This window comes from Entelurus aequoreus, linkage group LG15 (assembly GCF_033978785.1).
Source record: "Entelurus aequoreus isolate RoL-2023_Sb linkage group LG15, RoL_Eaeq_v1.1, whole genome shotgun sequence".
Taxonomy (NCBI): Eukaryota; Metazoa; Chordata; class Actinopteri; order Syngnathiformes; family Syngnathidae; genus Entelurus; species Entelurus aequoreus.
In genome coordinates this window covers 45415808-45443326 of record NC_084745.1, presented here as the reverse complement: position 1 = coordinate 45443326, position 27519 = coordinate 45415808, and the positions used below count along the sequence as shown (strand labels likewise).

General features: G+C 38.3%; 2 protein-coding genes across 5 annotated transcripts in view; both read left to right on the top strand.

Annotated features, from left to right (window-relative positions):
• Positions 1-9945, top strand: part of ptprn2 (protein tyrosine phosphatase receptor type N2) — a 379044-nt gene extending 369099 nt beyond the window's left edge. For both annotated transcript variants that reach the window (XM_062021618.1, XM_062021619.1), the window contains exons 20-22: positions 2341-2405; positions 5810-5883; positions 9799-9945. In XM_062021618.1, the coding sequence (XP_061877602.1) occupies positions 2341-2405; positions 5810-5883; positions 9799-9870 (211 nt within the window). In that variant the 3' untranslated portion in view covers positions 9871-9945. The remainder of the gene's footprint in view (positions 1-2340; positions 2406-5809; positions 5884-9798) is intronic.
• Positions 9946-10233: 288 nt separating this feature from the next.
• The window catches only part of dync2i1 (dynein 2 intermediate chain 1), a 38763-nt gene continuing 21477 nt past the window's right edge, over positions 10234-27519 (top strand). Inside the window, exons 1-5 of one of the 3 annotated variants that reach the window (XM_062021616.1) lie at positions 10234-10371; positions 20751-21891; positions 21993-22051; positions 22127-22294; positions 22356-22415. In XM_062021616.1, coding sequence (XP_061877600.1) covers positions 20760-21891; positions 21993-22051; positions 22127-22294; positions 22356-22415 — 1419 coding nt within the window. In that variant the 5' untranslated portion in view covers positions 10234-10371; positions 20751-20759. Of the gene's footprint in view, positions 10372-20215; positions 20570-20726; positions 21892-21992; positions 22052-22126; positions 22295-22355; positions 22416-27519 lie in introns of those variants that run through there. The other 2 variants (XM_062021617.1, XM_062021615.1) reach the window with 2 other exon arrangements.

Here is a 27519-nt window from a genome sequence, read left to right as displayed (position 1 = left end):
CGTTTTTTTACCATTCCACCTTCAAAACATTTCTCTTAGTTGGGACAACCAAACTACCATTTTTTCCCCCCGTACAAATGATCGGTTTTCCCGAAATTCCAGGAATTCCGAAATACCCAATTAAGTTCAAACTATTACTCCATCAATATTTTTCAACCGATTCAAGAAATTCCAACACCAACCCATTCATTTCATCTAGGGCAATTGTGCTCGTATCAATATTTTCCAAAATTCCCCGTTTTCCCGAAATTCCCAAATGTCCGGGGAATTCCCAAAAGAATTCCCAAAAAAATGGGAACATTTCTCAAACCCTTTTGCAGTTTTTAAACCCGAATTTGACATTTCAGCCATCCACCCACACTGTGCTTCCCATATATCGAACCAAAATTCCCTGTTTTCCCAGAATTTCCGGTAATTTTCTCCCTAATGACAATGAATGGGAAATACACACAATCTACTGCATATCCCAGATTTCTCATCCGGTTTGAACCGTTCCAACATCCACACACTCCGCTCACCCTGAACATTCAAGCCAGCATGTTTCCCAATTCCGAAAATTCCCTGGTTACCCGGAATTACCAGGAATTTCCCCCCATTGAAAATGAATGGGCGATATACAAACATCTCCATAGCCCACATTTCTCAACCGATTCCGATTGTTCCAACATCCACACACTCCACTCACTCGAGCATTTCAGTTCCGCGCACGCGCATTGGCGGTTCTAGTTAGAGATGTCCGATAATATCGGACTGCCGATATTATTGGCCGATAAATGCTTTAAAATGTAATATTGGAAATTATCTGTATCGTTTCAAAATTATCGGTTTCAAAAAGTAAAATGTATGACTTTTTAAAACGCCGCTGTGTACACGGACGTAGGGAGAAGTACAGAGCGCCATTAAACCTTAAAGGCACTGCCTTTGCGTGCCGGCCCAATCACATAATATCTACGGCTTTTCGCACACACAAGTGAATGCATCGCATACTTGGTCAACAGCCATACAGGTCACACTGAGGGTGTCCGTATAAACAACTTTAACACTGTTACAAATATGCGCCACACTGTGAACCCACACCAAACAAGAATGACAAACACATTTCGGGAGAACATCCGCACCGTAACACAACATAAACACAACAGAACAAATACCCAGAACCCCTTGCAGCACTAACTCTTCCGGGATGCTACAATATACACCCCGGCTACCCCCGCCCCCCCAACCCCGCCCACCTCAACCTCAGGGAGAGCATGTCCCAAATTCCAAGCTGCTGTTTTGAGGCATGTTAAAAAAAATAATACACTTGGTGACTTCAATAATAAATATGGCAGTGCCATGTTGGCACTTTTTATCATAACTTGAGTTGATTTATTTTGGAAAACCTTTTTACATTGTTATCATTTATCATTTAATGCATCCAGCGGGGCATCACAACAAAATTAGGCATAATAACGTGTTCATTCCACGACTGTATATATCGGTATCGGTTGATATCGGAATCAGTAATTAAGAGTTGGACAATATCGGAATTTCGGATATCGGCAAAAAAGCCATTATCGGACATCTCTAGTTCTAGTTTATGTATGTCCTTTGAAATAGCTTTGAAATAAAACAATAACATAAAATAACTTTATTGACAACCTGCTACCTTTCGGCTCAGCTTGCAAGAAGAGCAGGAATGTAAAAAAATAAAATAAAAGTAATTGAGGTATATTATTAGTAGATAATTGACTTAGTCGGTGATAACACAAACAATGCTAGGGTGTTTTGTTAGCTTAGCATCTATTGACCCACATTGCTATTTGCATAATGCACAAAATGTACTGAATCAAATATGTGGCCCATTCTAATTGAATTTGTTCAAAGTTTGGGCACGAAGACGGAAGCTGCCGGGGCGTAGTTAGGTAGATTTTTGATTGGTTGACGGTACGCAGCCTGACCACGTTTAATCAGCACACGGTGTTCAGCCATGCGTGGGCCGAGTGTCTCCCGTCGGATTAATGAAGCGGTGGCGCTCTCCTTGCCTTTATTCCAGACGTGTTTGCAATTAACATGCAGCGCCGCTGAATGGCCGCCCGGCACAAAGGGAGGCCTTTCAGAGACTATCTGTGCAGTAATGGAAAAGCCCTCCAAAAAGCCGCCCCTGGCCTCTCCAGCTCGCCTGTGTTTTCCCGAGGTAGGCGCTTCTAAAAGCCTTTGTCCCCTGCCAAGCCCGTCTCAGGGACCACACATGCACCGGTCGCATTCATGGCGTCGTAGTGTATTCCGCGTCCGGGCCGATCGCTCCGTTAGCAATTAGCTCAGCCGTGCTAACGATGTGTTTGTGTCTTCTGTGTGCAGTGACGGAGCCGGCAGGAGTGGGACGTACATTCTGATTGACATGGTCCTCAATAGGATGGCCAAAGGTAATGCTCGCCGGCTTTCCCCTTTCACGCTTTCTGCGCCCGTTGCCGCGGCAACGCGTACGCTCCCCCCCCCCCCCCCTCATTCGCCAAACAGGCTTTCGGGGGCACGCATTAAAAGGGTGACTTTTCCGACAAAGACACAACAGGAGCGGGGGAAGAAGAACTTCAATCAACATTAGTAATTTACCCCTCATTTATCCTCTCTGTGTCACAGCTGCAACATGCATGCAATCAAAGTGGAGCCATATTTTTTACATTCAATACTTTCATTATTCAGCAACCAAATTATTTCAACTACTTTCGCAATTCAACATTTATTCCCCAAATATTACCACATTTTCTGTGACATTCCTATTAAAATTCCACTTTTTACATTTGTCAACCTATCGCAGCAGGAAAAAACTCATTCTACACATTTAGGATATGTTTTGTTTTTTTACACATATCTTGGAATTCCACTTTTTACACCCCAATCATTTCCACTGAATGAAGGAAATTTTGGTACGTGTTTACCCTTTTAAATCCTTACTGCAATAAAACCCTAATCCCAAAATGGGTGCCATTTGCTTGTTATGAAACTCAAAAAACTAAATAATAATATATTTATAATACCACTCAATATATGTATTTGCCCATCTCAGATGACTTTATTTCATTTCTGACAAGGTTTCTCGGCTGAAAATTCTAAGTAATATGCTTACAGAATCTCTCAGGGCCTCATTCAAAAAAACAGTTACAAATGTTTCTATTCAAAAAGGCCTATGAGGTCATTTTTATGTGGCCTTGTTTATTATTTTCTTGTTGTTGGTTTTTTTGTTGATGTTTTTTTTAACAAATATTTGTTGTTCTTTTTATCTCTTTTATGCAAGTATATCTGTTAGCCAACACCTAAGGGCTGTAGTACTTGGAGATTTTTCTGGACTGTAAAGTGCATTGCTGGAAAAGGTGTAAAATATATATCAAAAATATATATCATTATTACGTAGTAACATGACTAAAAGGTTAAAAAAAAAACATGTTCAGTATTTTCAAGACATGTTTAATGTTTAATGTTTATGTAAAACAATATGTAAAACAATTACTCAACAAAAATGTAAAAAACAAAATTTTTACAATTATTTAGAAAATATATACAATTATTTAGAACATGTTCACAAATATGAAAAAAACATTTAAGAAATGAAAAAAAACATTTTACATGAATGTAAAGAACCGTTTTGGATGTGTGTGTGTGTGTATGTATATATATATATATATATATATATATATATATATATATATATATATATATATATATATATATATATATATATATATATATATATATATATATATGTGTGTGTGTGTATATATATATACAGTACATGCGTATATATATATATATATATATATAAGTGTGTGTATATATGTATGTGTATATATGTGTATAATAATAATAATAATAATAATGGATTAGATTTATATAGCGCTTTTCTAGACACTCAAAGCGCTTCACAGAGAAGTGAGAACCCATCATTCATATTTACAACTCATTCATTCATCATTCATTCTCCGGTGTGAGCGGCACCGGGGGCAAGGGTGAAGTGTCCTGCCCAAGGACACAACGGCAGCGATTTTGGATGGTAAGAGGCGGGGAGCGAACCTGCAACCCTCAGGTTTCTGGCACGGTTGCTCTACCCACTACGCCATACCGCCCCCAATATACATTTATACATACATGTATGTATGTATGTATAAATGTATATATATATATATATACATATTTATATATGTATATATATATGTATATGTGTATATATACAGTATGTATACGTATTTATGTGTATATTTATGTATGTATGTATGTATTTTTTACATACTGTATATATGTAAAAAAAACATTTTACATGTACATGTACAGTAAAAAAACTTTTTACATGTGTCATACATGTAGAAAAAGTTTTCACATATATTTTTTAAATTTCATTTACATTTTTACATCTACCTCAAAAACTAATTTTAAAAAACTATTTTACATGTACTATACATGTAAAAAAAACAGTTTTACATTTACATACATGTAAAAAACGTTTTACATGTATAATATACATTAAAAAAGAAATTACATATATGTAAAAAAATAAAAAAGCCTTTTTACAAATGCTAAAGAAAACATTTTAGATTATGTAACACATCCATCCGTCCGTCCATCCATACATGGATGGATGAATGGATTATGTAAAACATTTATACACATTTGTTTGATTTGTTTTAGAAATTTAAGAATATTTTTAAGTATGTAAAACTTTTTTACAAACAGGAAGAAAAAAAATGTTCATATGAAAACAAATTCACATACATATGTAAAAAAAAAAGACATTTTTAATAACATATACTATGTAAAAAAAAATGTTTTTACATAGTATATTATATGTGCAACAGTTATTTTACGTACAGCATATACAAAAAACATTTTACAAATATACATTAAAATTATGAACGATTTAAATGATATTTTATGGTAAAGTGATATTTTCCGACGCAAGTGAAACTTTTAGAGGGTCCAACATCGTTTAAGTAAATCTTGTAAAGTTAGTTTTTTTTAATGTATGCAATCAGGACATTTTGATTCATTTTTTTGAAAAGTATTTTAATCCTTATTTTGCTGTGCAATAATACATTTTACTTCCCGGGGACACGAATGGCACCAATTCAATGGCATGGCCTTCATCAATTGAGTTGAGCTCCGTTTCTTCAACACTCCATCGTCTTTTCCTTCTGCTTTGCAAAAACAAAACATGTCGCGTACCTCCCCCCCGCCCCCAAAAAAAACTAATGACCATCGGTATTGTCTTCCTATTTGATCAATAATCAGTGATGGATGAATTGATGGTCAAGCACCCAGTCTGCCCCATGTTGCGTCACTGTGTCCATGCTTGGCATGCACCATTGTGTCGCCACCACTGCCCTGCACGCTGGGCGGCCACCAAAGGTCACCCGCCGTCCTTTATGAAGCTCGGCCCGCCCTCTAACCTCTGCCCTCTCGCTCGTTAGAGGAGCGGTCAAAGAGTCGAGAGACAAACGCCATGAAAGCCACGGCGCTCTCTTTTCAAGCTTTTGCCAAAATGGACGTAATCCGCCCTCCAGAGCTTTTCTTCTCCCGGGCTGGAATGTCGTGTTTGGACCTCAAGCACTTGCCCGGCCAGCTGCATTCAAGCCCTTTTTTTTCAGGCGCAGCCACGGACGCACTCGACATGCTTCGAACTGAACAATATCCTCCCGCACGTTTGATGCGGACGCTCTGTGGCCCGCGTCCAATCCTGCCTCCATGTAATAATGTTCTGTCAAGGGTGGGGTGGGGGTTGACAGATGTGATGTGGATTAGTGCGCCGCTTTGAAGCTGCTCCAATGTTGCTGTGTTGCAGGTGCTAAAGAGATTGATATTGCCGCTACCCTGGAGCACTTGAGAGACCAGAGAGCCAGCATGGTCCACACAAAGGTAGGCCGACTGGGTATGGGGGGGGGGCTCACCATGCATCACAAGCGCTCCGACATGAAAAGAAAACTACTTCCATTCACAAACTTAACCCCTAAGGAGACATTCTGAGTTAACTGATGGCGAACATTTTTTTGTGTCTCAAAATAAACTTACATTTCTGTATTTTTTGTAAAAAAAAAAATTAAAAAAAAGGAAATCTAGTAATACAAACATTCAACTACCCAACATGCAGTGATGGGTAATACTGTGTTACTGTTTCATAATAGCGCCATCTGCTGGATTAACATTCAGGTGACAAAGGCGTGTTTGGTTTTTTTTCAGTTAATTTTTCCTGTATTTTGACCATCATTTTTTGTTATTGGTGAAAAAAAACTTTTTTTTTCAATGTCCAAACCTTTCACAGGTGTACAGAAACGCTGAAAGTTATTTGACAAACAGGACATAAGTCCGTCATTTGTATTAAAAACATTTAGGCTTTTTTTTTTTTCACACTTAAATATCTCATTCAACTTCAACCCGAAGCAAAAATACTAACATTGTTTTGTTTTAACCCTTTGAAATACTAATTTCATATACTTGTTTTATTAAAACATGTGACCTCATTTGATTAGATTCAAAAGGCCTTCCAAGGCGTCAACATTCAAAAAGACATTACATGTTTGATATTTTTGTTTACAACTAAAGTTTATTGAAAAATTTGAGCAAAATAAAAATACCGTATTTTTCGGACTATAAGTCGCACTGGCCGAAAATGCATAATAAAGAAGGAAAAAAACATATATAAGTCGCACTGGAGTATAAGTCGCATTTTTGGGGGGAAATGTATTTGATAAAAGCCAACACCAAGAATAGACATTTGAAAGGCAATTTAAAATAAATAAAGAATAGTGAACAACAGGCTGAATAAGTGTACGTTATATGAGGCATAAATAACCAACTGAGAACGTGCCTGGTATGTTAACGTAGCATATTATGGTAAGAGTCATTCAAATAACTATAACATATAGAAACAATCTGTCACTCCTAATCGCTAAATCCCATGAAATCTTATACGTCTAGTCTCTTACGTGAATGAGCTAAATAATATTATTTGATATTTTACAGTAATGTGTTAATAATTTCACAAATAAGTCGCTCCTGAGTATAAAAAAACTGCGACTTATAGTCCGAAAAATACAGTACCTCAAAAATGTTTTTACACCCTTCAAACACTTTTACGTCCTGTTTGAATGTCTCCAGAGGGTTAAACATTGGGTAATATGAAGTCTAAGTGAGTGTTTGACACACTCACTACTTGTACTGACACTGATACTGTGTTACTGTATCATAAACCTCAGGAGACAATAGCTTACATTTTGGACATTCTGTAATTTTTTACTGTATTTTTTGCATAACTCAATTTTTACATTATACATGTTTTTTTCTAAGATTATTTTTTTTCATCTTAAATATGTCCAATTCTTTCACAGGTGTCAGATTAAAAAATATACCCCAAAAACAAACAGGACATAAAAGTCCTTTCATTTTCAAAGGGCATGAAAACATTTCCGATTATTTATTTTTTTCCCACTCAAATCTCCCATTCAACTTCAACCCCAGACAAAATTACCAAATGTGTGTTATTAAATTTCAATTTACTTTAATTATATAATTGTTTAGTTAAACCCGTGAAATTATCTGATCAAAACGCCTACAAGAGAGTCTTTTTTAATGGCATGTTTGATATTTTTGTTTCGGACTGGAGTTTTTTGACAACATCGAGCAAAGAATGTGGTAAAGAAATATGAATCTAAAAGGAATTGGCAAATAATATGAAATACTTTTAAAAGAAAATAAACGCATAGTGAAATTAATTAAGGTAACAGGGCTGTGCTGAGATTAGAGGTTGTAACAGGACTGAGTGAGTTTTTTTTAATATATATATACAGTACTTATATGTATATATATGTATGTGTATATATGTTTATGTATATATATATATGTGTGTGTGTATATATATATATATATATATATATATATATATATATATATATACATACATTCCTGCACTACTACGAGCTAATGCAAAGAAATTCCGTTCTTATCTGTACTGTAAAGTTCAAATTTGAATGACAATAAAGGAAGTTTAAGTCTAAATATGTATGTATATGTGTATATATGTATGTATACATGTGTATGTATGTATATACTGTATATATATATATATGTATATTTAAATATTTGTTTGTATATTTTGTATGTGTGTATGTATGTATGTATGTATGTGTATGTATATATATATATATATATATATATATATATATATATATATACATATATATATATATATATATATATATATATATATATATATATATATATATATATATATATATATATATATATATATATATATATATGTATATATATATATACATACAGTATATATATATTTTTATAATGCATTTATATATTTTGTTTCCTGGGGATGCAAATGGCACCAGTTTGATTGAATTACCTATATTGTCATTAAAAAAATAATTTTAATAATTTAGAAAGTGAAATTTATTAAGTGTCTTGTTTGCATATTTTGCTGTTGTAACAAATGCGTCACATCAGGTTTACAGTTTGATGACAAAAAGAGTTATTCTCTAGGAGTTCATGGAAGAAATACAGTAAGAACTGTTGAATTGTTGTATGTGTCACTTTATTACAACTAGGGATGTCCGATAATGGCTTTTTGCCGATATCCGATATTCCGATATTGTCCAACTCTTAATTACCGACACCGATATCAACCGATATCAACCGATACCGATATATACAGTCGTGGAATTAACACATTATGCCTAATTTGGACAACCAGATATGGTGAAGATAAGGTCCTTTTTAAAAAAAATTATAAAATAAAATAAGATTAATAAATTAAAAACATTTTCTTGAATAAAAAAGAAAGTAAAACAATATACAAACAGTTACATGGAAACTAGTAATTAATTAAAATGAGTAAAATTAACTGTTAAAGGTTAGTACTATTAGTGAACCAGCAGCACGCACAATCATGTGTGCTTACGGACTGTATCCCTTGCATATCCCTGTTTTATCCAGTGCTTTCATGCTCTTATTTCTATTTTTTTATCTATGTTTCTGTTTTATCTAGTGTTTATCTAGTGTGTGTCATGATTTTATTTCTATTTTAATTTGTTATTATATATTCTTACTTTCTATTTTTATTTTTATACTTTGTAGCACTTTGAGATTTTAACAAATATAAAGTGCGTTACAAATGCAATTCATTATTATTATTATTATTATTAGACTGTATTGATATATATTGATATATAATGTAGGAACCAGAATATTAATAACAGAAAGAAACAACCCTTTTGTGTGAATGGGGGAGGGAGGTTTTTTGGGTTGGTGCACTAATTGTAAGTGTATCTTGTGTTTTTTATGTTGATTTAATAAAAATAAAAATAAAATTTAAACGATATCGATAATTTTAAAAAACGATACCGATAATTTCCGATATTACATCTCTAATTACAACATTACAATTGTCAAATGGGTAAAAAATAGATTCAATGGCAAAAAAAAAAGGTTTATTTACTACTTCCAAGCTTTATGAAAGTATATAAGTTGTATACAAATAATACACGTGACTGCTGTGATATCATGATTATTACTTACGGTATGTTAATATCGAACATTCAAGTGTTGCATGGAGCTCGCTCACCCCCTGCTGGTGCAGACGAGTACTGCATGCTGTATGGAATTGATGGAGTGGAACAAGAAGCCTCCTGGGGTTTGGGAGGTTGGGGGTGCAAAGAGGGGCGTCGTTTTTTTCTTTTTTTTTTTTTATCTATGAAAGAGGAGGCGGAGGCAGCTGTCAATCAAACCCCTCAAACATCCAACCCCCCTTTTCTCATCCTCCAGGAGCAGTTTGAGTTTGCACTGACCGCCGTGGCCGAGGAGGTGAACGCCATCCTCAAGGCGCTCCCTCAGTGAAGGCGGTCCACTTCACCACCATGCCGTCGTCTTACACCCCCTCCTCTTCTTCTCTCTCTCTATATATATATATCAATAACAATAATATATCTTATGATATGTAAAGCTATATACGCTGTACTGTAATGAATGTGTAAACTACTGAGTGGTCCCTGAACGCACCACGTCACTAATACTTGAACTAGTATTAGTTCACTTCATACCAGGGGTGTCAAACGTACACGAACAGGTTTAAGGAAAGAAACTGCTGTTCTGAATGTGTCCACTGGATGTCGCAATAGCAATATATATGTAACCCAATTATTCACACATGACAGTGTTTACAGATGACGTGTCAGCTGACTTCAAGCGCCCTCCGGATTGGCTGCCGCTGCTCCAATCAGCGCAGGTGCAAGCAATCGGCAGCTCCTGTTGCAGCTGGCAACAAAATGGCGGCAGAATCGACGCACAATACCTTCTTTAATTGTAAATGATCCACTTAAAGAAGAAAATAATGAAACGGTAAGATGCAAAGACTGAAGTCAACATGGCCATCTTTTTAGTTAGTTCCATGCTGATTGATTGATTGAGACTTTTATTAGTAGGTCGCACAGCGAAGTACATATTCCGTACAATTGACCACTAAATGGTAACACTCCAATACGTTTTTCAACTTGTTTAAGTCGGGGTCCACTTAAATTGATTCATGATACAGATATATACTATCAGATATATACTATCATCATAATACAGTCATCACACAAGATAATCACATTGAATTATTTACATTTACATTAGCGCTCGCTATTGGTTGAATTAGTTATGCGCAGACTGAAGTCAATGAAAAAAATGTGTGTTTCTACATATGTCGTTTCTTCTATTTTATTTTATACTTAAATATATTGTGTTCACATTGGTTAGGTTTGTGGTTATGTTACCTTGATTTTGGCTATTATATTGTTTATATCAGGGGTGTCAAACGTACAGGTTTTATCCGCCCCTCGGGATGAGTTTGCTAATTAAATGAGCCGAAATTTTTTAATAAAATAAACCGCTGTTCTAAATGTGTCCACTAGATGCAATTATTTGTATCTCTGTAGAATCAGTGGTTCTTAACCTGGGTTCGATCGAACCCTAGGGGTTCGGTGAGTCGAGCTCAGGGGTTCGGCGGAGGTCAAGACACACCCGACTCATCGTGTAAATAAAAACTTCTCCCTATCGGCGTATTACGGATACGCCAACAGCAGAAGTCAGACCGATTTGCAGGTGTGTAATTTGTTGTGAGTTTATGCACTGTGTTGGTTTTGTTGTTTGAACAAGGTGATGTTCATGCACGGTTCATTTTGGGCACCACTAAAAAAACATGGTAACACTTTAATATGGGGAACATATTCACCATTAATTAGTTGCTTATTAACATGCAAATTAGTAACATATTGGCTCTTAACTAGTCATTATTAAATACTTATTAATGCCTTATTCGGCATGGCCTTATTATAACCCTAATCCTCTAACCCTGGCCCTAAACCTCTAACCCAGTGGTTCTTAACCTTGTTGGAGATACCGAACCCCACTAGTTTCATATACACATTCATCGAACCCTTCTTTAGTGAAAAATTTAAAAAAATTCAAATTCAAGACAAAGTTACCGTATTTTCCGCACTACAAGGCGTACCTAAAAACCTCAAATTTTCTCAAAAGCTGGCAGTGCGCTTTATAATCCGGTGCGCCTTATATATGGACCAATATTGAGCCACAACAGGTCTCGCAACTACGGGATGCATAAAGTAACCCCAGCCTCTACTGTAGCGTCTATTCTATGCGCCTTATAATGCGGTGCGCCTTTTATATGAACAAAGTTTTAAAATAGGCCATACATTGAAGGTGCGCCTTATAGTGTGGAAAATACGGTATATGTTTTTTTACTGGTGCACAAAATGAACCGTGCATGAGCATCACTTTGTTCAAAGAACAAAACCAACAGTGCATAAACTCACAACAAATTAAACACCTGCAAATCAGATGGAAATTAGAGAGAACATTGTTTGGGGGTATCCATAATATGCCGATAGGGAGAAGTTTTTATTTACACGGTGAGTCGGGTGTGTTTTGACCTCCGCCGAACCCCTGAGGCAGACTCACCGAACCCCTAGGGTTCGGTCGAACCCGGGTTAAGAACCACTGGTCTAACCCTAACCCTAACCAAATAACTCTAAATTAAGTCTTTGTTACTTAGAATATGTTCCCCTAGTGTCCAAAAAACTCTAAATTAAGTCTTTGTTACTTAGAATATGTTCCCCATACTAAAGTGTTACCAAAAACATATACCTTTGTCTTGAATTTGAACAAAAAAACATTTTATTTTTCACTAAAGAAGGGATCGGTGAATGCGCATACGGAACTGGTGGGGTTCGGTACCTCCAACAAGGTTAAGAACCACTGCTGTAGATGATGCTACATATGTAAAAAAAAAAAAAAGTAAAACAATAACTACATGATGTAAGTGCACCAGTCGAGGAAAATGAGCAAACTACATAAATAACATCCTGTAATTTGAGTTTGAGATTATTTTTTAAAATCTTGATAGATGGAAAATTAACACCAATGAGTTGACTGATGAACATTATCACATAATTTATTCAGAAAGTATAAATAACGACAAAAACATATAGAATACTACTAACCGCAACATGTAAAGTGTAAAAAAAACAACAACATTATGATTTGTACATTTTCAGATTGTGCTTGTTCTATTTTTAAACAAAGAAAACAATCTGAAGTTGTCTTTATTTTTAAGTCATCATGCCGCGATTTTACCAGTCCGGCCCACTTGGGAGTAGATTTTTTTTCTCCATGTGGCCCCCGATCTAAAATGAGTTTGACACCCCTGGTTCATATTATAATTAATGTAATATTTGAATGATGAAAAGTGAATGTGTTGTGGCAAAACAGGAAGTGCTTAAAGTTTAATGGCTTTGTAAAAACAGTTGAGACAAAGTCTAAGTTAAATGCGTTCTTCATGGTGTTTTGGAAACTGCATTTTTTTTTCCCCTCAGAATTTTCAACTAACATGAAGTGTTTTGCAAAGAGAAATATTTGTAATGTGTACATTTTCAGGATGTGCTTGTTCTATTTTGACCAAAGTAAGACAAAGAAAATCTGAAGTTGTCTTTAATTTTAAGTTATTATGCCATGATTTTACCAGTCCGGCCCGCGTGGGAATAGATTTTCCTCCAAAATGAGTTTGACACCCCTGTTCTATATCAAAAAAGTCATTTCACATGAATAAAGTTGTACTCAATAACATGTAGTTAATATGAGAATGTTTAGCCTTAGTAACATGTGTCCAATAACACTTTATGACAAAGAATTACAAGACAAAAGTCTTTCTATTACAAGAATGTTATTTTGATTGTGGTCAGATTACAATGTATTGTATGACAATACTGCTATATTGCAATAGTGTGTTGCTGTGACTCAAGTGTCCATTTGTCACTGCTATTATCAGCTACTAGTTAGTAGGACTAGTTAGTCGTGAACAGTAGAGTACCTACACTAGTTGTTGTTGTTGTTACATTGATCACTGCCCAGTAAATATGTTGTATAGTGTCATCTATGGCAAGAATACGGTCTATTTTGTGTCAACATTCACATTGATAATAAACGGAAATGAAAGCAGACTGACTTTAAACTATCACTTTGTTTCAAGTACAAGGGCTGCCATGCCGACCCACACAGTACTGTACAAGTTTATGTATTTCCTTATTTAAACATTTGTTTACAGGCGGTTTTGTTAAGTTATTTAAGATACTGGCCCTTGTCAGCAGGTTTAATGATACTCAAAACAGTGGAACCTAATCAAAATCAACACATGAAAAATGGAAGGGAAATAGTGAAATTTGTACTCCCAGCGCCATCTTGGATGACGTCATTAAGGCGAGACTAATTAGCACAACGAATTGGGACTCGTTTTAGGATCAAATCAATTAATGTATTTAGCGGGTTAACAAAGTTAACTTCTCCTACATACCGGCGATGCAACTAGGGCTGCAACAACTAATCGATTCAAATCTATTATAAAAATAGTTGGCGATTAATTTAGTCATCGATTCGTTGGATCTATGCTATGCACATGCGCAGACTACTTTTTTTTTTTTTTATAAACCTTTATTTATAAACTGCAACATTTACAAACAGCTGAGAAACAATAATCAAAATAAGTATGGTGCCAGTATGCTGGTTTTTTTTCAACAAAATACTGGAAAGGATAGAAATGTATAGTTTGTCTCTTTTATCCGATTATTAATCGATTAATCGAGGTAATCATCGACAGATTAATCGATTATCAAATTAGTTGTTAGTTGCAGCCCTAGATGCAACCTTAAAAACAAGATGGATGCCGTCTTTTTTTTCCTAAAAATGGCACCTTGAAGTGCATGCCGTGTTCTGTTCAATAGTTTGCTTCAAAATGTACTTTTTGAAGCTGCAATACCGGTTGCAACCACTTGGAGGCGACAAACCAATAAAACTGAGACAAACTTTATTGATCCACAAGGGAAATTGTTCCACACAGTAGCTCAGTTACAAAGAATGGAAAGGACAATGCACACAAGGGCACAAAAAGAGGGCGAAAACAAAAGGTATAAAGTAGACTAAAAATGTACTATAGTAGCAATATAACATATGTAATATTTACATATTTTATATACAGTATATACTATATACTGATATATTATATTTATATATGAGAAAAGGATATCATCCAAGATGGCGCTGGTAGTACAAATGTTTCACATTTTACAACTTGTAGTCGTGACAAAGCAGCAATCTTTTCACTAAATAAGGCTTAAATAATATTTTGAATTACAACTATGAATAAATGTTTACGTTATGATAGACAATGAGCAATATATTATTTCAACAGGTGTGTAACTATCAACACTCCATCTTGTACGAAGACGTCTTGATATGGTCGTGAAAAGCGTTCCTATTATTGACATAATTATGCCATTTAGCACACTTATGATATACGACTAAGAAAAATGTTGGCATGTAAATACCACTTGAAACAGATATGCTCTACAGTCACGCTCATGCGCAATAGAGGATTCGTGGGATATTTTTTTATTTTATGTTATGAAAGTTCTTAATTTACCGGTCGATCTACGTTCCTATCCTCACCTATGGTTATGACTGAAAAGGACAAGATTTACGGGTACAAGCGGCCGAATAGGGTTTCCTCCGCCGGGTGACGGGGCTCTTCCTTAGAGATCGGGTGAAAATCTCTTGTCATTCGGGAGGAGCTCAGAGTAAAGCCGTTGCTGCTCCACATCGAGAGGAGCCAGATGAGGTGGTTCGGGAATTTGTTTAGAGCACTTCCGACCGGTATGAGACCACGGGAAAGACCCAGGAGAAGGTGGAGAGACTATGTCCCCCAGCTGGCCTGAGAACGCCTCGGGATCCCCCGGGAAGAGCAGAGTCCAGGAAGGTCGAGCAGGCCTTGGCAGAGACGAGACTCCCCGCTTCTGGTCTAAGGCCCCCAAGTAAGAGCGTAGAGCCATTGAGGTGTTAGAAGTAACAAATACGGAGCACGAACGCCACAATATCAAAGCAGTGTCCCAAAGCCGGCAAGGAAGCTGGATGTCATGGGAAGGTGTCACAGGAAGGATAAGAAACTTTATTCATCCCACAATGGGGAAATTATGCAGTTGCAGAAGCAAGAAGAAAACAAGAGAAAAAATATCAAAGACAAAGGATAATAAAATACATTAAAAGAGCACATTGCAGATGCAACCGGCTGCCACTTCAGCAGCACCATTTCTATGCAGCTACAAAGTAGAACGTATGAAAAAACTAAAAATTAGCACCAAGTAATACATATTGGGAACATACGATTGCACCATGTGTAAACAAAACAAAAGTACCATTTCAAAACCCACTTATACACCGCGGTGGCTCTACACTGCTCCACGCCCTCATCTGCCTGGGTGTGGGGGCAGCAAGGCCAGAGACAGAAACAGACCCAACAAAGTAACCAAGGGAGATGGCTCTGTTATAGGCTGCCCACTTGCCCCCGGGCAATATCCAGACCGTGCGGATGAGCCATGAATCCGTCCAGGGGGACCAAAGTGTCCAATATCTGCTCATTCAGCTCCGTGAAGCTTGTACATCCCGAGACGCTCAACGCTAGCTTGGCCGCTCCGTCTCTTCGTCCGCATCTCATCCGGTATCTCCACGCGGAGAGAAAAAGGGCCTCGAACCTAAAAGCAAAAAACACATGAAAAAAAAAGAGGGGAAATGTCAAAACAAAACAAAAAGGAGGATACACAAGAGCGCAAAGCTCCTGCAACCAGCAGCCACTACTGGCGCTACAGAAGCGCCATCTTAGAAAAAAGGAGAACTAAAAAATAGGCCCGTGTCATGGTCACATCTGTGGAAGACCCGTCAAGCCAGGCTGAGTTTTCTGATTAGATCCACATATGACTCCTTCCCTTGTCCCTGAAACCTTCACCAATGGTTTGGCACTGAAGAGGCCGGTCCCCTCTGTAATGCCATCAATGCGAGTCCCAAGGAGCGATGCGATCAGGTGCTTACCCAGCAGACACAAGACATTGATACAATGTTGATTAAACATACGTGTCCTTTAAAACTGACTTTGAAACAACCTTGCAAAATAGTTGTATTTGTAAATTGAGGCAACGTTGACGTCTAACATTGGATCCACATTGTTGGTTGGGAAATGACCAAATGTCAATGGTCAAATCAACGTAAGAGCCCAACATTGAATAAACGTTGTCAAAAAGCAAGTTGTTCCAACGTTAGGTTTGAGTTGCTCAACGTCAGGACCTAATTCAACAAATCCTCAACGTTGTTTTAATCTCTTGTGCCTGCTGGGTAGGAAATTGGCAGAGTCATGCAGACAGGAGGCCAACAGCAGACCTCCTGTTCCAGCAAAACCTGCTATTCTGTTCACAAGCGCCGGAGAGAACACCAGCACAACCCACCAAAGAGAGACTATGGTCTATGAAGCTCCACCTGGGGAAGCAACGGCAATCCCCCAGGGAGATTAAAAAACATCAATACGGCCAGACCTGATTATGTGGTCAGTCACGCAAAACCATCCTGCTGGTGGAACTCACCGTCCCAGGGGAGCAGGGTATGGAGACAGCAAAGTTGAAGGGGGATGTAAGGGCCTTGCCGAGTCCTCAACCATCCGTCTACTCCGCGACATTGGCTGCCGAAGTGCAACATACCGAAAAAGCCTTTAAAGAACTGGCTAGGGAGGCAGAGAAGGTGAGTGTCTTGCTGTGGCCAAAGAGGAAGCAGAGGAGTTGGGGGGTTGAATAACACATAGGGCAGTGATTCTCAAACTAGTGCGGGGGTCAGCAACCCGCGGTTCTATAGCGCCGCCAAAGTGGCTCCCTGGGCCTCTTTCAGAGATGTGTGAAAATGGAAAAAGATGAAGAAAAAAAAATATTTTTTGTTTTAATATATTTTCTGTAGGAGAACAAACATGACACAAACCCTCCTAATTCTTAGAAATCCCACTGTTTGTTATACATGCTTCACCGATGAGAGTATTTAAATTCTGGACCCCCTCTCCAGGGGCCCAGGCTTACACTGAATTTTTTTTTCCCACCCCATGAATGCACAAAGGTGATCTTTATTGATTTAATTGATTTGTTGGAGTGCTAATCAGGCATATTTGGTCAGTGCATGACTGCAAGCTAATCGATACTAACATGCTATTTAGGTTAACTGTATGTACATATTGCATCATTATGCCTCGTTTGTAGATATATTTGAGCTCATTTAATTTCCTTTACTTATGTCCTCTGTGTATTTAATTTATATTTGCATGTCTCATGACACATTATCTGTATGTAATATTAGCTGCATTTCTCATAGTTGTTTGTGTGTCATGTTGTTCCAGACCACAGCAAACGTTACCCAGCTTGCAAAGATTGTAATAAATCCATTAGAAGAAGACAGCCTGCCGTTTCCTTAAACTTGGACACACACATTTATACCTTTTGGCCATTCAAAGCCAGTCATTTCCAAAAGTTATCTCATCCTGTGAGAAGCCTCCATTTTACCAATTATTTCCAATGTTGTAAAAATGGGTAGAATAAAAATTACATTTTAACATTTTTGTTAATGAAGATTCGCATCAGCCTTTGATAGTAGGCTAATATAGACACTTGGATCATGTGTTGCCTTCACTATAACACTTACATATATAAGGCTTTTCATTTTTTGCGGCTCCAGACACGATTTTTATTTTTTATTTTTGATCCAATATGGCTATTTTAACATTTTGGGTTGCCGACCCCTGCACTAGTGCTACACAGAAGAATCACTTGATTAGATGTACTCATATTCAAGCACAGATTTAAAATGTGTGTTACAGTATCAACAAATCAACAAATATCACCTTAGTGCATTCACGCACAGCATAAAACTTTTGGTGGACAAAATTAGACAAAGAAGGTGTGGCATAAAACACGTCTTTCTGTGGCAGCATCGGAGAAAGTTGTACATGTCAACAAACTACGATGAGTTCAAGGATCGCTGAAATTAGTAGGACAAAACGGTGCTTGCCAAATAGTCATCAGTGAAGCATGTATAACAAACACTAGGATTTCTAACAGTTAGGAAGGTTTGTGTCATGTTTGTTCTCCTACAGTGTTACAGTAGCCACAAATATTAAATATCATTGTTCAATAAAACCTCTACCTTGTTTCTAATAAATAATTAGCTCTACTATGCTACTGTTTTATTGTTGGTCATTATGGCGGTATTTGGAGAGCCAAGTGTTTTCTTAATTGGTACTTGGTGAAAAAAGTTTGAGAACCACTGACCTAGGGCATCAGCCGGGGTGGCAGGGAGAGATCCGCGCCATTCCTCCGCTACTGGGAGATGTACTGGGATTAAAGGAGTGAAACATCAATGACCGGCGGATGACCAGTTAGTCCAACAGAGGTGTTCAGAGGAACACACAGGCACCAGGGTGTCAGGCAGCAATGCAGCATAGACTGTCTTCTACCACCCTAGTAACATCTGTTGTGTCCTTGAGCAAGACACTTCACCCTTGCTCCTGATGGGTCGTGGTTAAAGTGCCTTGCATAGCATCAGGCCAACAGTGTGTGAATGTGTGTGTGTGCTCAGGCGCCGATCCCAAAGCACCCACGGATAATGCAGAGCACCCATGTGGGACTTTCAATCTGGTTTTTGTGGCGAGGTTGGTCTGCTTTACATAATTAAAATGTCACAAGTCGTATGGTCGATAATTATCAAAGCCTAACCAAGATTTCAACACTAATACACACCAACGAACGAGATTTCTCTATAGAATCTCCTCTCTGGTCAACAAAAGCACCATGAAGATTCTAGCGGGAACTCTCGTTCAACCCTTTTTTGATTACGCATGCACCTCCTGGTACCCTAGCACCTCCAAAACCCTAAAATCTAGACTCCAAACATCCCAGAACAAGCTAGTCAGATTACTTCTAGACCTCCACCCCAGATCACACTTCACTCCTACCCACTTCTCCAAAGTGGGCTGGCTCAGGGTGGAGGACAGAGTAAAACAACTTGCACTGAGCCTAGTCTATAAAATCCGCTACACCTCCCTGATACCGAAGTACATGTCAAACTACTTCCTTAACGTAAATGACCGCCATAACCACAACACAAGGGGGAGCTCCACTAACCACGTTAAACCTTGATTCAGATCTAACAAAGGTCTTAACTCATTCTCTTTCTGTGCCACATCAATATGGAATGCACTCCCAACAGGTGTAAAAGAAAGGGCATCTCTATCCTCCTTCAAAACCGCACTAAAAGAACACTTCCAGGCAACTTCAACCCTAAACTAACACCCTCCACGGATTGTTAATAATCAAATGTAGATACTTTTTCTTATTCTCTCTCTCTCTCTCTCTCTCTCTCTCTCTCTCTCTCTCTCTCTCTCTCTCTCTCTCTCTCTCTCTCTGTCTCTATGTCCACTACTTGCTGAATTGTTGACTGAATTCAGTGATGTTAACAACCAAGCCTAACCCCAACTCCCGCCTCCTCCTCCATATCCCACACCCCGGATTGTAAATAATGTAAATAATTCAATGTATATACTCTGATGATGATTATCTTGTGTGATGACTGTATTATGATGATAGTATATATCTGTATCATGAATCAAATTAAGTGGACCCCGACTTAAACAAGTTGAAAATCTTATTCGGGTGTTACCATTTAGTGGTCAATTGTACAGAATGTGTACTTCACTGTGCAATCTACTAATAAAAGTGTCAATCAATCAAAAAAAAAAAACAAAAAAAAACCGCGACCCCAAAAGGGACAAGCGGTAGAAAATGGATGGATGGGATGGAGATGCAACTTTTCATTTTCTGGGCCTGAGTAGTATCAAAATGCAAAAGCATTATTTTTGTGTCACAAAAATACAAAGAGAACGTAAAAACAATCATTTCAATGTGTTTTACAACCAACTCTATTCAGCGGATTAAAGCGTACCTGCTCTGCTATCGATTGATACGCCTGTTGTCAAGGGAAGGTGACGCGTTGTCCTTGGTTTCAGACAAGCGCGCATGCGCAGTGCTCAAAACTCACTGGCCAGTCATGGCGTCCTCGCAAACATTCAAGCGACGCTAATGTTTATAAACCGTAGTTGTCCGCCCCGAGGAGGAATATGCATAACGATAAGGTAGGACTTTGTCGCTCGATTATTTTCGTTTGTGTGCTATATTTTCTAAATAAAAAAAAGTCAAATGTTTGACGAGTTCTTAGTGTCGCTATTGAAAGAAAATGACGTCTGTTTTTTTTTGTTATTAAGCTTACAATATGTGCATAATGTCCTCTAGTGTGTCTTTTAATGGCCTGTTTAGAAACTAAGCATGGAGGACACATGGCCTGAAGCAGCGCTCACAAGACATATAACCAGGAGGTTGGACGAACACGGCAGGAAGCGCCGAGAAGGAGACTCCGCCGAGAGACGTCGCCGAGACATGGACCGGGAGTCCGCGGACGGACGTGACGGAAAGAAGGGGGAAAGAAGAAGGGAACGAGACAGGCGTGGACATGAATCCAGGGAGGACAGAGACCAGATGAAGGATAAAGAGGAGGACAGACATAGGAGGGAAGAGAAGGAAAGACACCGGGAAGAACGGGACAGGGAACGCAGGACTGAGAGGGATAAAAGGTCCCAGGAGGACAGGGAACGTAGGTCTGAGAGAGACAGAAGGACACACCAGGACAGGGAAGGAGATAGAGATCCGGAACTGAGGAGAGAAGACCGGGACAGGGACCGCAGAACTGAAAGGGACAGAAGGACACACAAGGACCGGGAAGGAGACAGACATTCGGAACGGAGGAGAGAGGACCGGGACAGGGAACGCAGGACTGAGAGGGACAGAAGGACACACAAGGATCGGGAAGGAGACAGAGATTCGGAACTGAGGAGAGAAGACCGGGACAGGGACCGCAGAACTGAGAGGGACAGAAGGACACACCAGGACAGGGAAGGAGACAGAAATTCGGAACGGATGAGAGATGATAGGGATGAGGAACGCAGAACTGAAAGGGACAGAAGGACACACCAGGACAGGGAAGGAGACAGAAATCCGGAACAGAGGAGAGAAGAGCGGGACGGGGAACGCGGGACTGAGAAGGACAGAAGGATACACGAGGACAGGGAAGGAGACAGAGATTCGGAACTGAGGAGAGAAGATAGGGATGGGGAACGCAGAACTGAAAGGGACAGAAGGACACATGAGGAAAGGAAAGGAGACAGAGACTCGGAACGGAGGAGAGAGGACCGGGATAAGGAACGCAGAACTGAGAGAGACCGAAGGACGCACAAGGACAGGGAAAGAGACCGAGATTCGGAACGGAGGAGAGAGGACCGGGACAGGGAACGCAAGACTGAGCGGGACAGACGGACACGGGAGGACAGGGAAGGAGACAGAGACTCGGAACTGAGGAGAGAAGACCGGGACAGGGAACGCAGAACTGAGAGGGAGGAAAGAGGTAAACAAAACACATTGGACAAGCGTCATCACAACCTCCAGGAGGACATCATTTCCCTCACAAGTATGTGTCTCTTTTAAAAATTCTCTTTACCTCCAAAGAGCAACACAGGAAGAATAAAGAAGAGCGAGAGACGAGACACAAGGACAGAAGACATCATGTATGCATCCTAAGCAAGATAAACGGACGTTTTGGCAGTATTTTTTTGTCTTACTTTTACTTTGCCGTCCATCAGGACGAAAAGCCAAGACTGGTCACGGAGGAAGGCGCCGACGAGGAACGTGCAGAAAGGAACCGACGTAAAGAGAGGACACGCGGAGAAGACCCGCAGAGACATCTCAGAGACGGACAAAAAGAACAAGAAAGTCACAGCCAAGAGAGCAGAAGTGGGAAAAAAGCTGAGGTTAGTAGGACACGATGAACTGATCTGTAGATATTATTTGTCATGTGTCTAATTGATTTAGGAGGACACAAAGCATGCAGGGGACGTGGCAGCTAAAGAAGCTGGAGACGCAGAACAACCAGTAAGACCACTTCTGTTTTATTGTGTAATGTATGTATTCATGTAGCTTGATAAACTCACGCACTCGTGATACTGATAATTTTTTGGAGAGCTAGCACGATGCTCACTAATTAGCAATTAGCGGTGCTAATCACTAGCCTAACTGCTAACATGAAAACAAGACACGTTAATGTCTTTCCCCATTACGAACATCATACAAGAGATGTAATCATTACTGGTATTAACAATAAATTGCGCAAAAACTCCTGTCAAGTAGTATTGTCGTTTCAAATCATAATTGTTGTAAAACCGTGATTGATGACCGCAATTTGATAAACTTGCGTACTGGTGATACTGCTCATTTCCTGGAGAGGAACGTTCGCTACATAGCAGTTGGCTAAAAGCTAGCGCGATGATCGCAAGCTAGCGGAACTAATCGCTAGCTTAAATGCTAACCTGAATACGAGACACGTTACTGTCTTTTTCCTATTTCAACATGTGTCTCTGCAGCCATTAGATTCTTACTACTTCTTCATCTATACTTCTGTACATAAGAATCTCTCACATTTGGCAGATTTTTGTTAACATGGTAAGTGAGAAATAAGACATTTTTATAGGCGTCTCGATTGCTGACATTTTTTTCCTATTTGTGTGGTTCCGTAATGTAACTGTGGAACAGTGGGGATTCACTGTACTTTTTGTTCACAGTATACTGTATGTGTTGGTGTGTCGGTTAAAATCGATTCACATCCAAATTGCGTTTTGTATATATTACGAATCTTAATCGATTCAAAGTTTTCAAGAATTGATTTTTAAACCGACATTTTTAGTGAAGTGAAGTGAATTATATTTATATAGCGCTTTTCTCTAAGGTCATCTCTATGCTTATAGCTTGTGTAACCCGTAACTATGGCTGCAACTAACAACTAATTTGATAATCGATTAATCTGTTGATTATTACTTCGATTAATCGATTATTAATCGGATAAAAGAGACACACTACATTTCTATCCTTTCCAGTATTTTATTGGAAAAAAACAGCATACTGGCACCATACTTATTTTGATTATTGTTTCTCAGCTGTTTGTAAATGTTGCAGTTTATAAAAAAAAAGGTTTATAAAAAAATAAAAGTAGCCTCTGCGCATGCGCATAGCATAGATCCAACGAATCTATGACTAAATTAATTGCCAACTATTTTTATAATCGATTTTAATTGATTTAATCAATTAGTTGTTGCAGCCCTACCCGTAACCCTAAAAGGTTTTACAGTATTATAATTTATATACTAAATAATATATTGCCGGAATGGTGTTGAATCGAGAATGGAATTGTCATCCCAAGTATTGCAATTGAATTGAATCCTTAGATCCTAATCCCTAGTACGGGGCTATTCAACTACATAATGAAGAGGGCAGCAGTTTCAAGAGCCCAAGATCTCAGAGGCCGGACATTAAAATGTGGATGTTTTTTAGAAAGTGCTCCCGCAGGTTATATTCCTATGAGACTGTGTTTACTTATTTACAAAGTAAACACATCGGTTTTCACGCCACACTGTCAATAAATTCATTATTCTGCCCTCGCTACTCTTTTCCAGCGTGTGCAGCTAGACAGGTAGTTAACAGCATGAAAAAACAGAAGCAACAATTTTTTTTGATGATTGATGCTAATTTTTTAAAATTATTTTCCTTCCTCAGTTTTATTTCTTAATATGTTTTCCTTTACTTAGGTTTGTAAGACTGAAAATGTAAGCATTACACAAGTATAAGTTCCATTGTGTATTTTACGTAAATAATGTCCATTGTGTATGTTACATAATAAAATAATAAATAAATAATAATACTAAATAATACATTAATAAATAATAAAATAAAAGGTTTAGTTTTAATACACACAGCAAACATTGCACACATGTGGCTCAACACAATTAAACCTAATGTGCAGCTTTATCCCTTTCTACTGGTCAAATTCAGCGCTACATGTATTTAACCAGTTTTGATTGCCAGAGTTAAACAGCCAAAAACAACACGACCACAAACACAAAATGCATCACAAAGTCAACAATTTCAATACATTCACACTTTGTTGTCCAGTCACTGTTAAAAGTCAGATTTTTGCAATTTATTTAGATTTTTTTCAGGGTCAATAGTGCCATCTTCTTCTACTCATCCCACTGTTGCTTTATTGTGACACAAATGCTTTGCTGTTGCCCCCTGCGGGGGGCGGCAGTACTGCAAGAATGAGCAACCCTATTTTGAATGGTTCTATCAAGCTGATTTGGGTGTTTTTCGGCGGGCCAAATTAAAGCTTTGGTGGGCCGGATGTGTTAAGTTAAAAAGTTAAAGTACCAATGATTGTCACACACACACTAGGTGTGGTGAAATTTGTCCTCTGCATTTGACCCATCCTCTTGTTCACCCCCTGGGAGGTGAGGGGAGCAGTGAGCAGCCGCGGTGGCCGCGCCTGGGAGTCATTTTTGGTGATTTAACCCCCAATTCCAACCCTTGATGCTGAGTGCCAAGCAGGGAGGTAATGGGCCCCATTTTTATAGTCTTTGGTATGACTCGGCCGGGGTTTGAGCTCTCAACCTACCGATCTCAGGGTGGACACTCTAGCCAGTTGAATAGGACTGCCCCAATTTGTGTACTGTATTCAAGGATTCAAATAACTTTGTCATACCAGCACCCTTTTGCGTAAAAGATGTCATGACATTTACTACTGCAAAGAGAATCTATGTAAAAATATAACAATACAGTACAGTGCTATTCTGTTTTTTTCAAAGTATTACTCAACTATTGTAACAACCTTTTTCTTTCTTTTTTTTCCTCGGGATGGGAGCGGTTTTGCGAATTGTTATGCGTCAGGTTGCGAGAAAGAATTCAGCTGCACTTTGGACGCCTCTGTGCTAAGTTGCTAAATGTATATACAGCGCATCCGCCAAGTATTCACAGCGCTTCACTTTTTCCACATTTAGTTATGTTACAGCCTTATTCCATAATGGAATACATGCATTTTTTTACTTAAAATTCTACACACAATACCCCATAATGACAATGTGAAAAGTTTTTTTGTTTTAAAAACATTTTTGGTCATTTATACTAAAAAAAAAATGTTATGTAAATTAGTACTCACAGTCTTTGCTCAGTACTATGTTGATGCACCCTTGGAAGCAATTACAGCCTCAAGTCTCTTTGAATACGATGCCACAGGTTTGGCACACCTATATTTGGGCAGTGTGGCCCATTCCTCTTTGCAGCACCTCTCAAGCTCCATCAGGTTGGATGGGAAGCGTTGGTTTTCATCCAGGATGTCTCTGTACATTGCTGCATTCATCTTAGTCTAGTCAAGGAGGTGACGAAGAACCTGATGGTCACTCTGTCAGAGCTACAGCCTTCCTCTGTGGAGAGAGGAGAACCTTCCAGAAGGACAACCATCTCTGCAGCAATCTACCAATCAGGCCTGTATGGTAGTGACCAGACAGAAGCCATTGCTTAGTTAAAAGTTTGCCAAATTGCCCCTGAAAGACTCAGACCATGAAAAAACAAAATGATCTGGTCTGATGAGACAAAGCTGGAACTCTTTGGTGTAAATGCCAGGCGTCATGTTTGGAGGAAACCAAGCACCAGGCCAATACCATCCCTACAGTGAAGCATGGTGGTGGCAGCATCATGCTGTGAGGATGGTTTTCAGCTGCAGGAACTGGGAGACAAGTCAGGATAGAAGGAAAAATCAATGCAGTAATCAGGCATGTGATTTTTCCGTCTAAAGTCGGAATTCCGTCTTTTTTAATCTCGGGGGGGAAAAAAAATTATCTCCCGTTTTTCCGTTTTTTTTCCGACCCTAAATCAAGATTCGAGATTTAGTTTATATTACGCCGTAGTTGATTGGTCGATATGCTCTTTGTGACCAATCAGGACATCTGTTATGAATGACGACGTTAATAACGTCATCATTCATAATGGTTACTACGGCCATTTTCCATATGTAAACAATGTCGGTTCTCGAGAGAAAGGACGCTTTACGAGTAAAAGAAATAGATAAACATGTCAAAAATAAGTTTCGATGGGACTGGATGGAAAGGGAAATCACTGATACTGTTGGGAAGAAGAAAGTAACGACTTTATTCGGTGATTTTATTCGGAAAATCGATCGTCCCGGAAAGGTTTTGTGCACGTGGTGTCATGATAATATTGACTATGGATCACGAGGTTTCAAAGCTTTGGAAGTACATGCGAAACGCCAAAAACATATGAAACAACTGGAAGCAAGGAAAACAAACTTTTCACTAGCTGGTACTTTTGGATGTCAACCGAAAGTGAGCAAACCTTACGGACTTCATCTTTTGCTTACATCGACAACTGCCGTAGACATCGAGAGGAAAGATCCACCCACTTCAGTTGCAGACAGGGTTGTTAATAATGAGGTGAGCTAAAAAATATTTGCTCGCGAAATACGCATGTTTGTTTTAAATATTAACCAATTATTGCTTAGCGAAATATAAATGGGTTTTTCTACAAATAAAAAGCCACGTGAAAATATATTATGAAATTACAGAAATTCAAAGAGTCGCATTATTGAATCCAGTTAACAATTTATTTGAAATAAATTTGCATATAATACTATTTTGTAATATTAAGTTCTTATGTAGTCTGTTGAAACTATTGTCAGTGGTGTAACAATCTTGGAGGTAAATATTTTCACACTTGTTTCATGCAATATGTCAGTGTCCTCACATTATTATTATTTCCTATTTTCAAATATGAATAAACAATACTAAACATGTTTAATTATTTTCATAAATGTATATCCTATTTTGGCGAAAAGAATGAAATGTTTACATTACATTACATGAACTGAAGTAATGTGGTAATACTGTAAATAAACTGTAGATAATAACACTGATCAATGTGACACCTGTGGATGTGAAATGAACACATGATGTAAATATTAGTGACTAAATACTGTTGGGACTGAACCATATACAGTGATTCATTAGGATAATTGGGTTATGTATGTTCTATTAATGATGTTTTCATGTCTTTAAACACTAAAATATTTTTCTTCAAATGGTGCTGTCTTTGTTAATTTTAGCATGTTAAATTGGTGAAAAACCAGGAACTGGCTGGG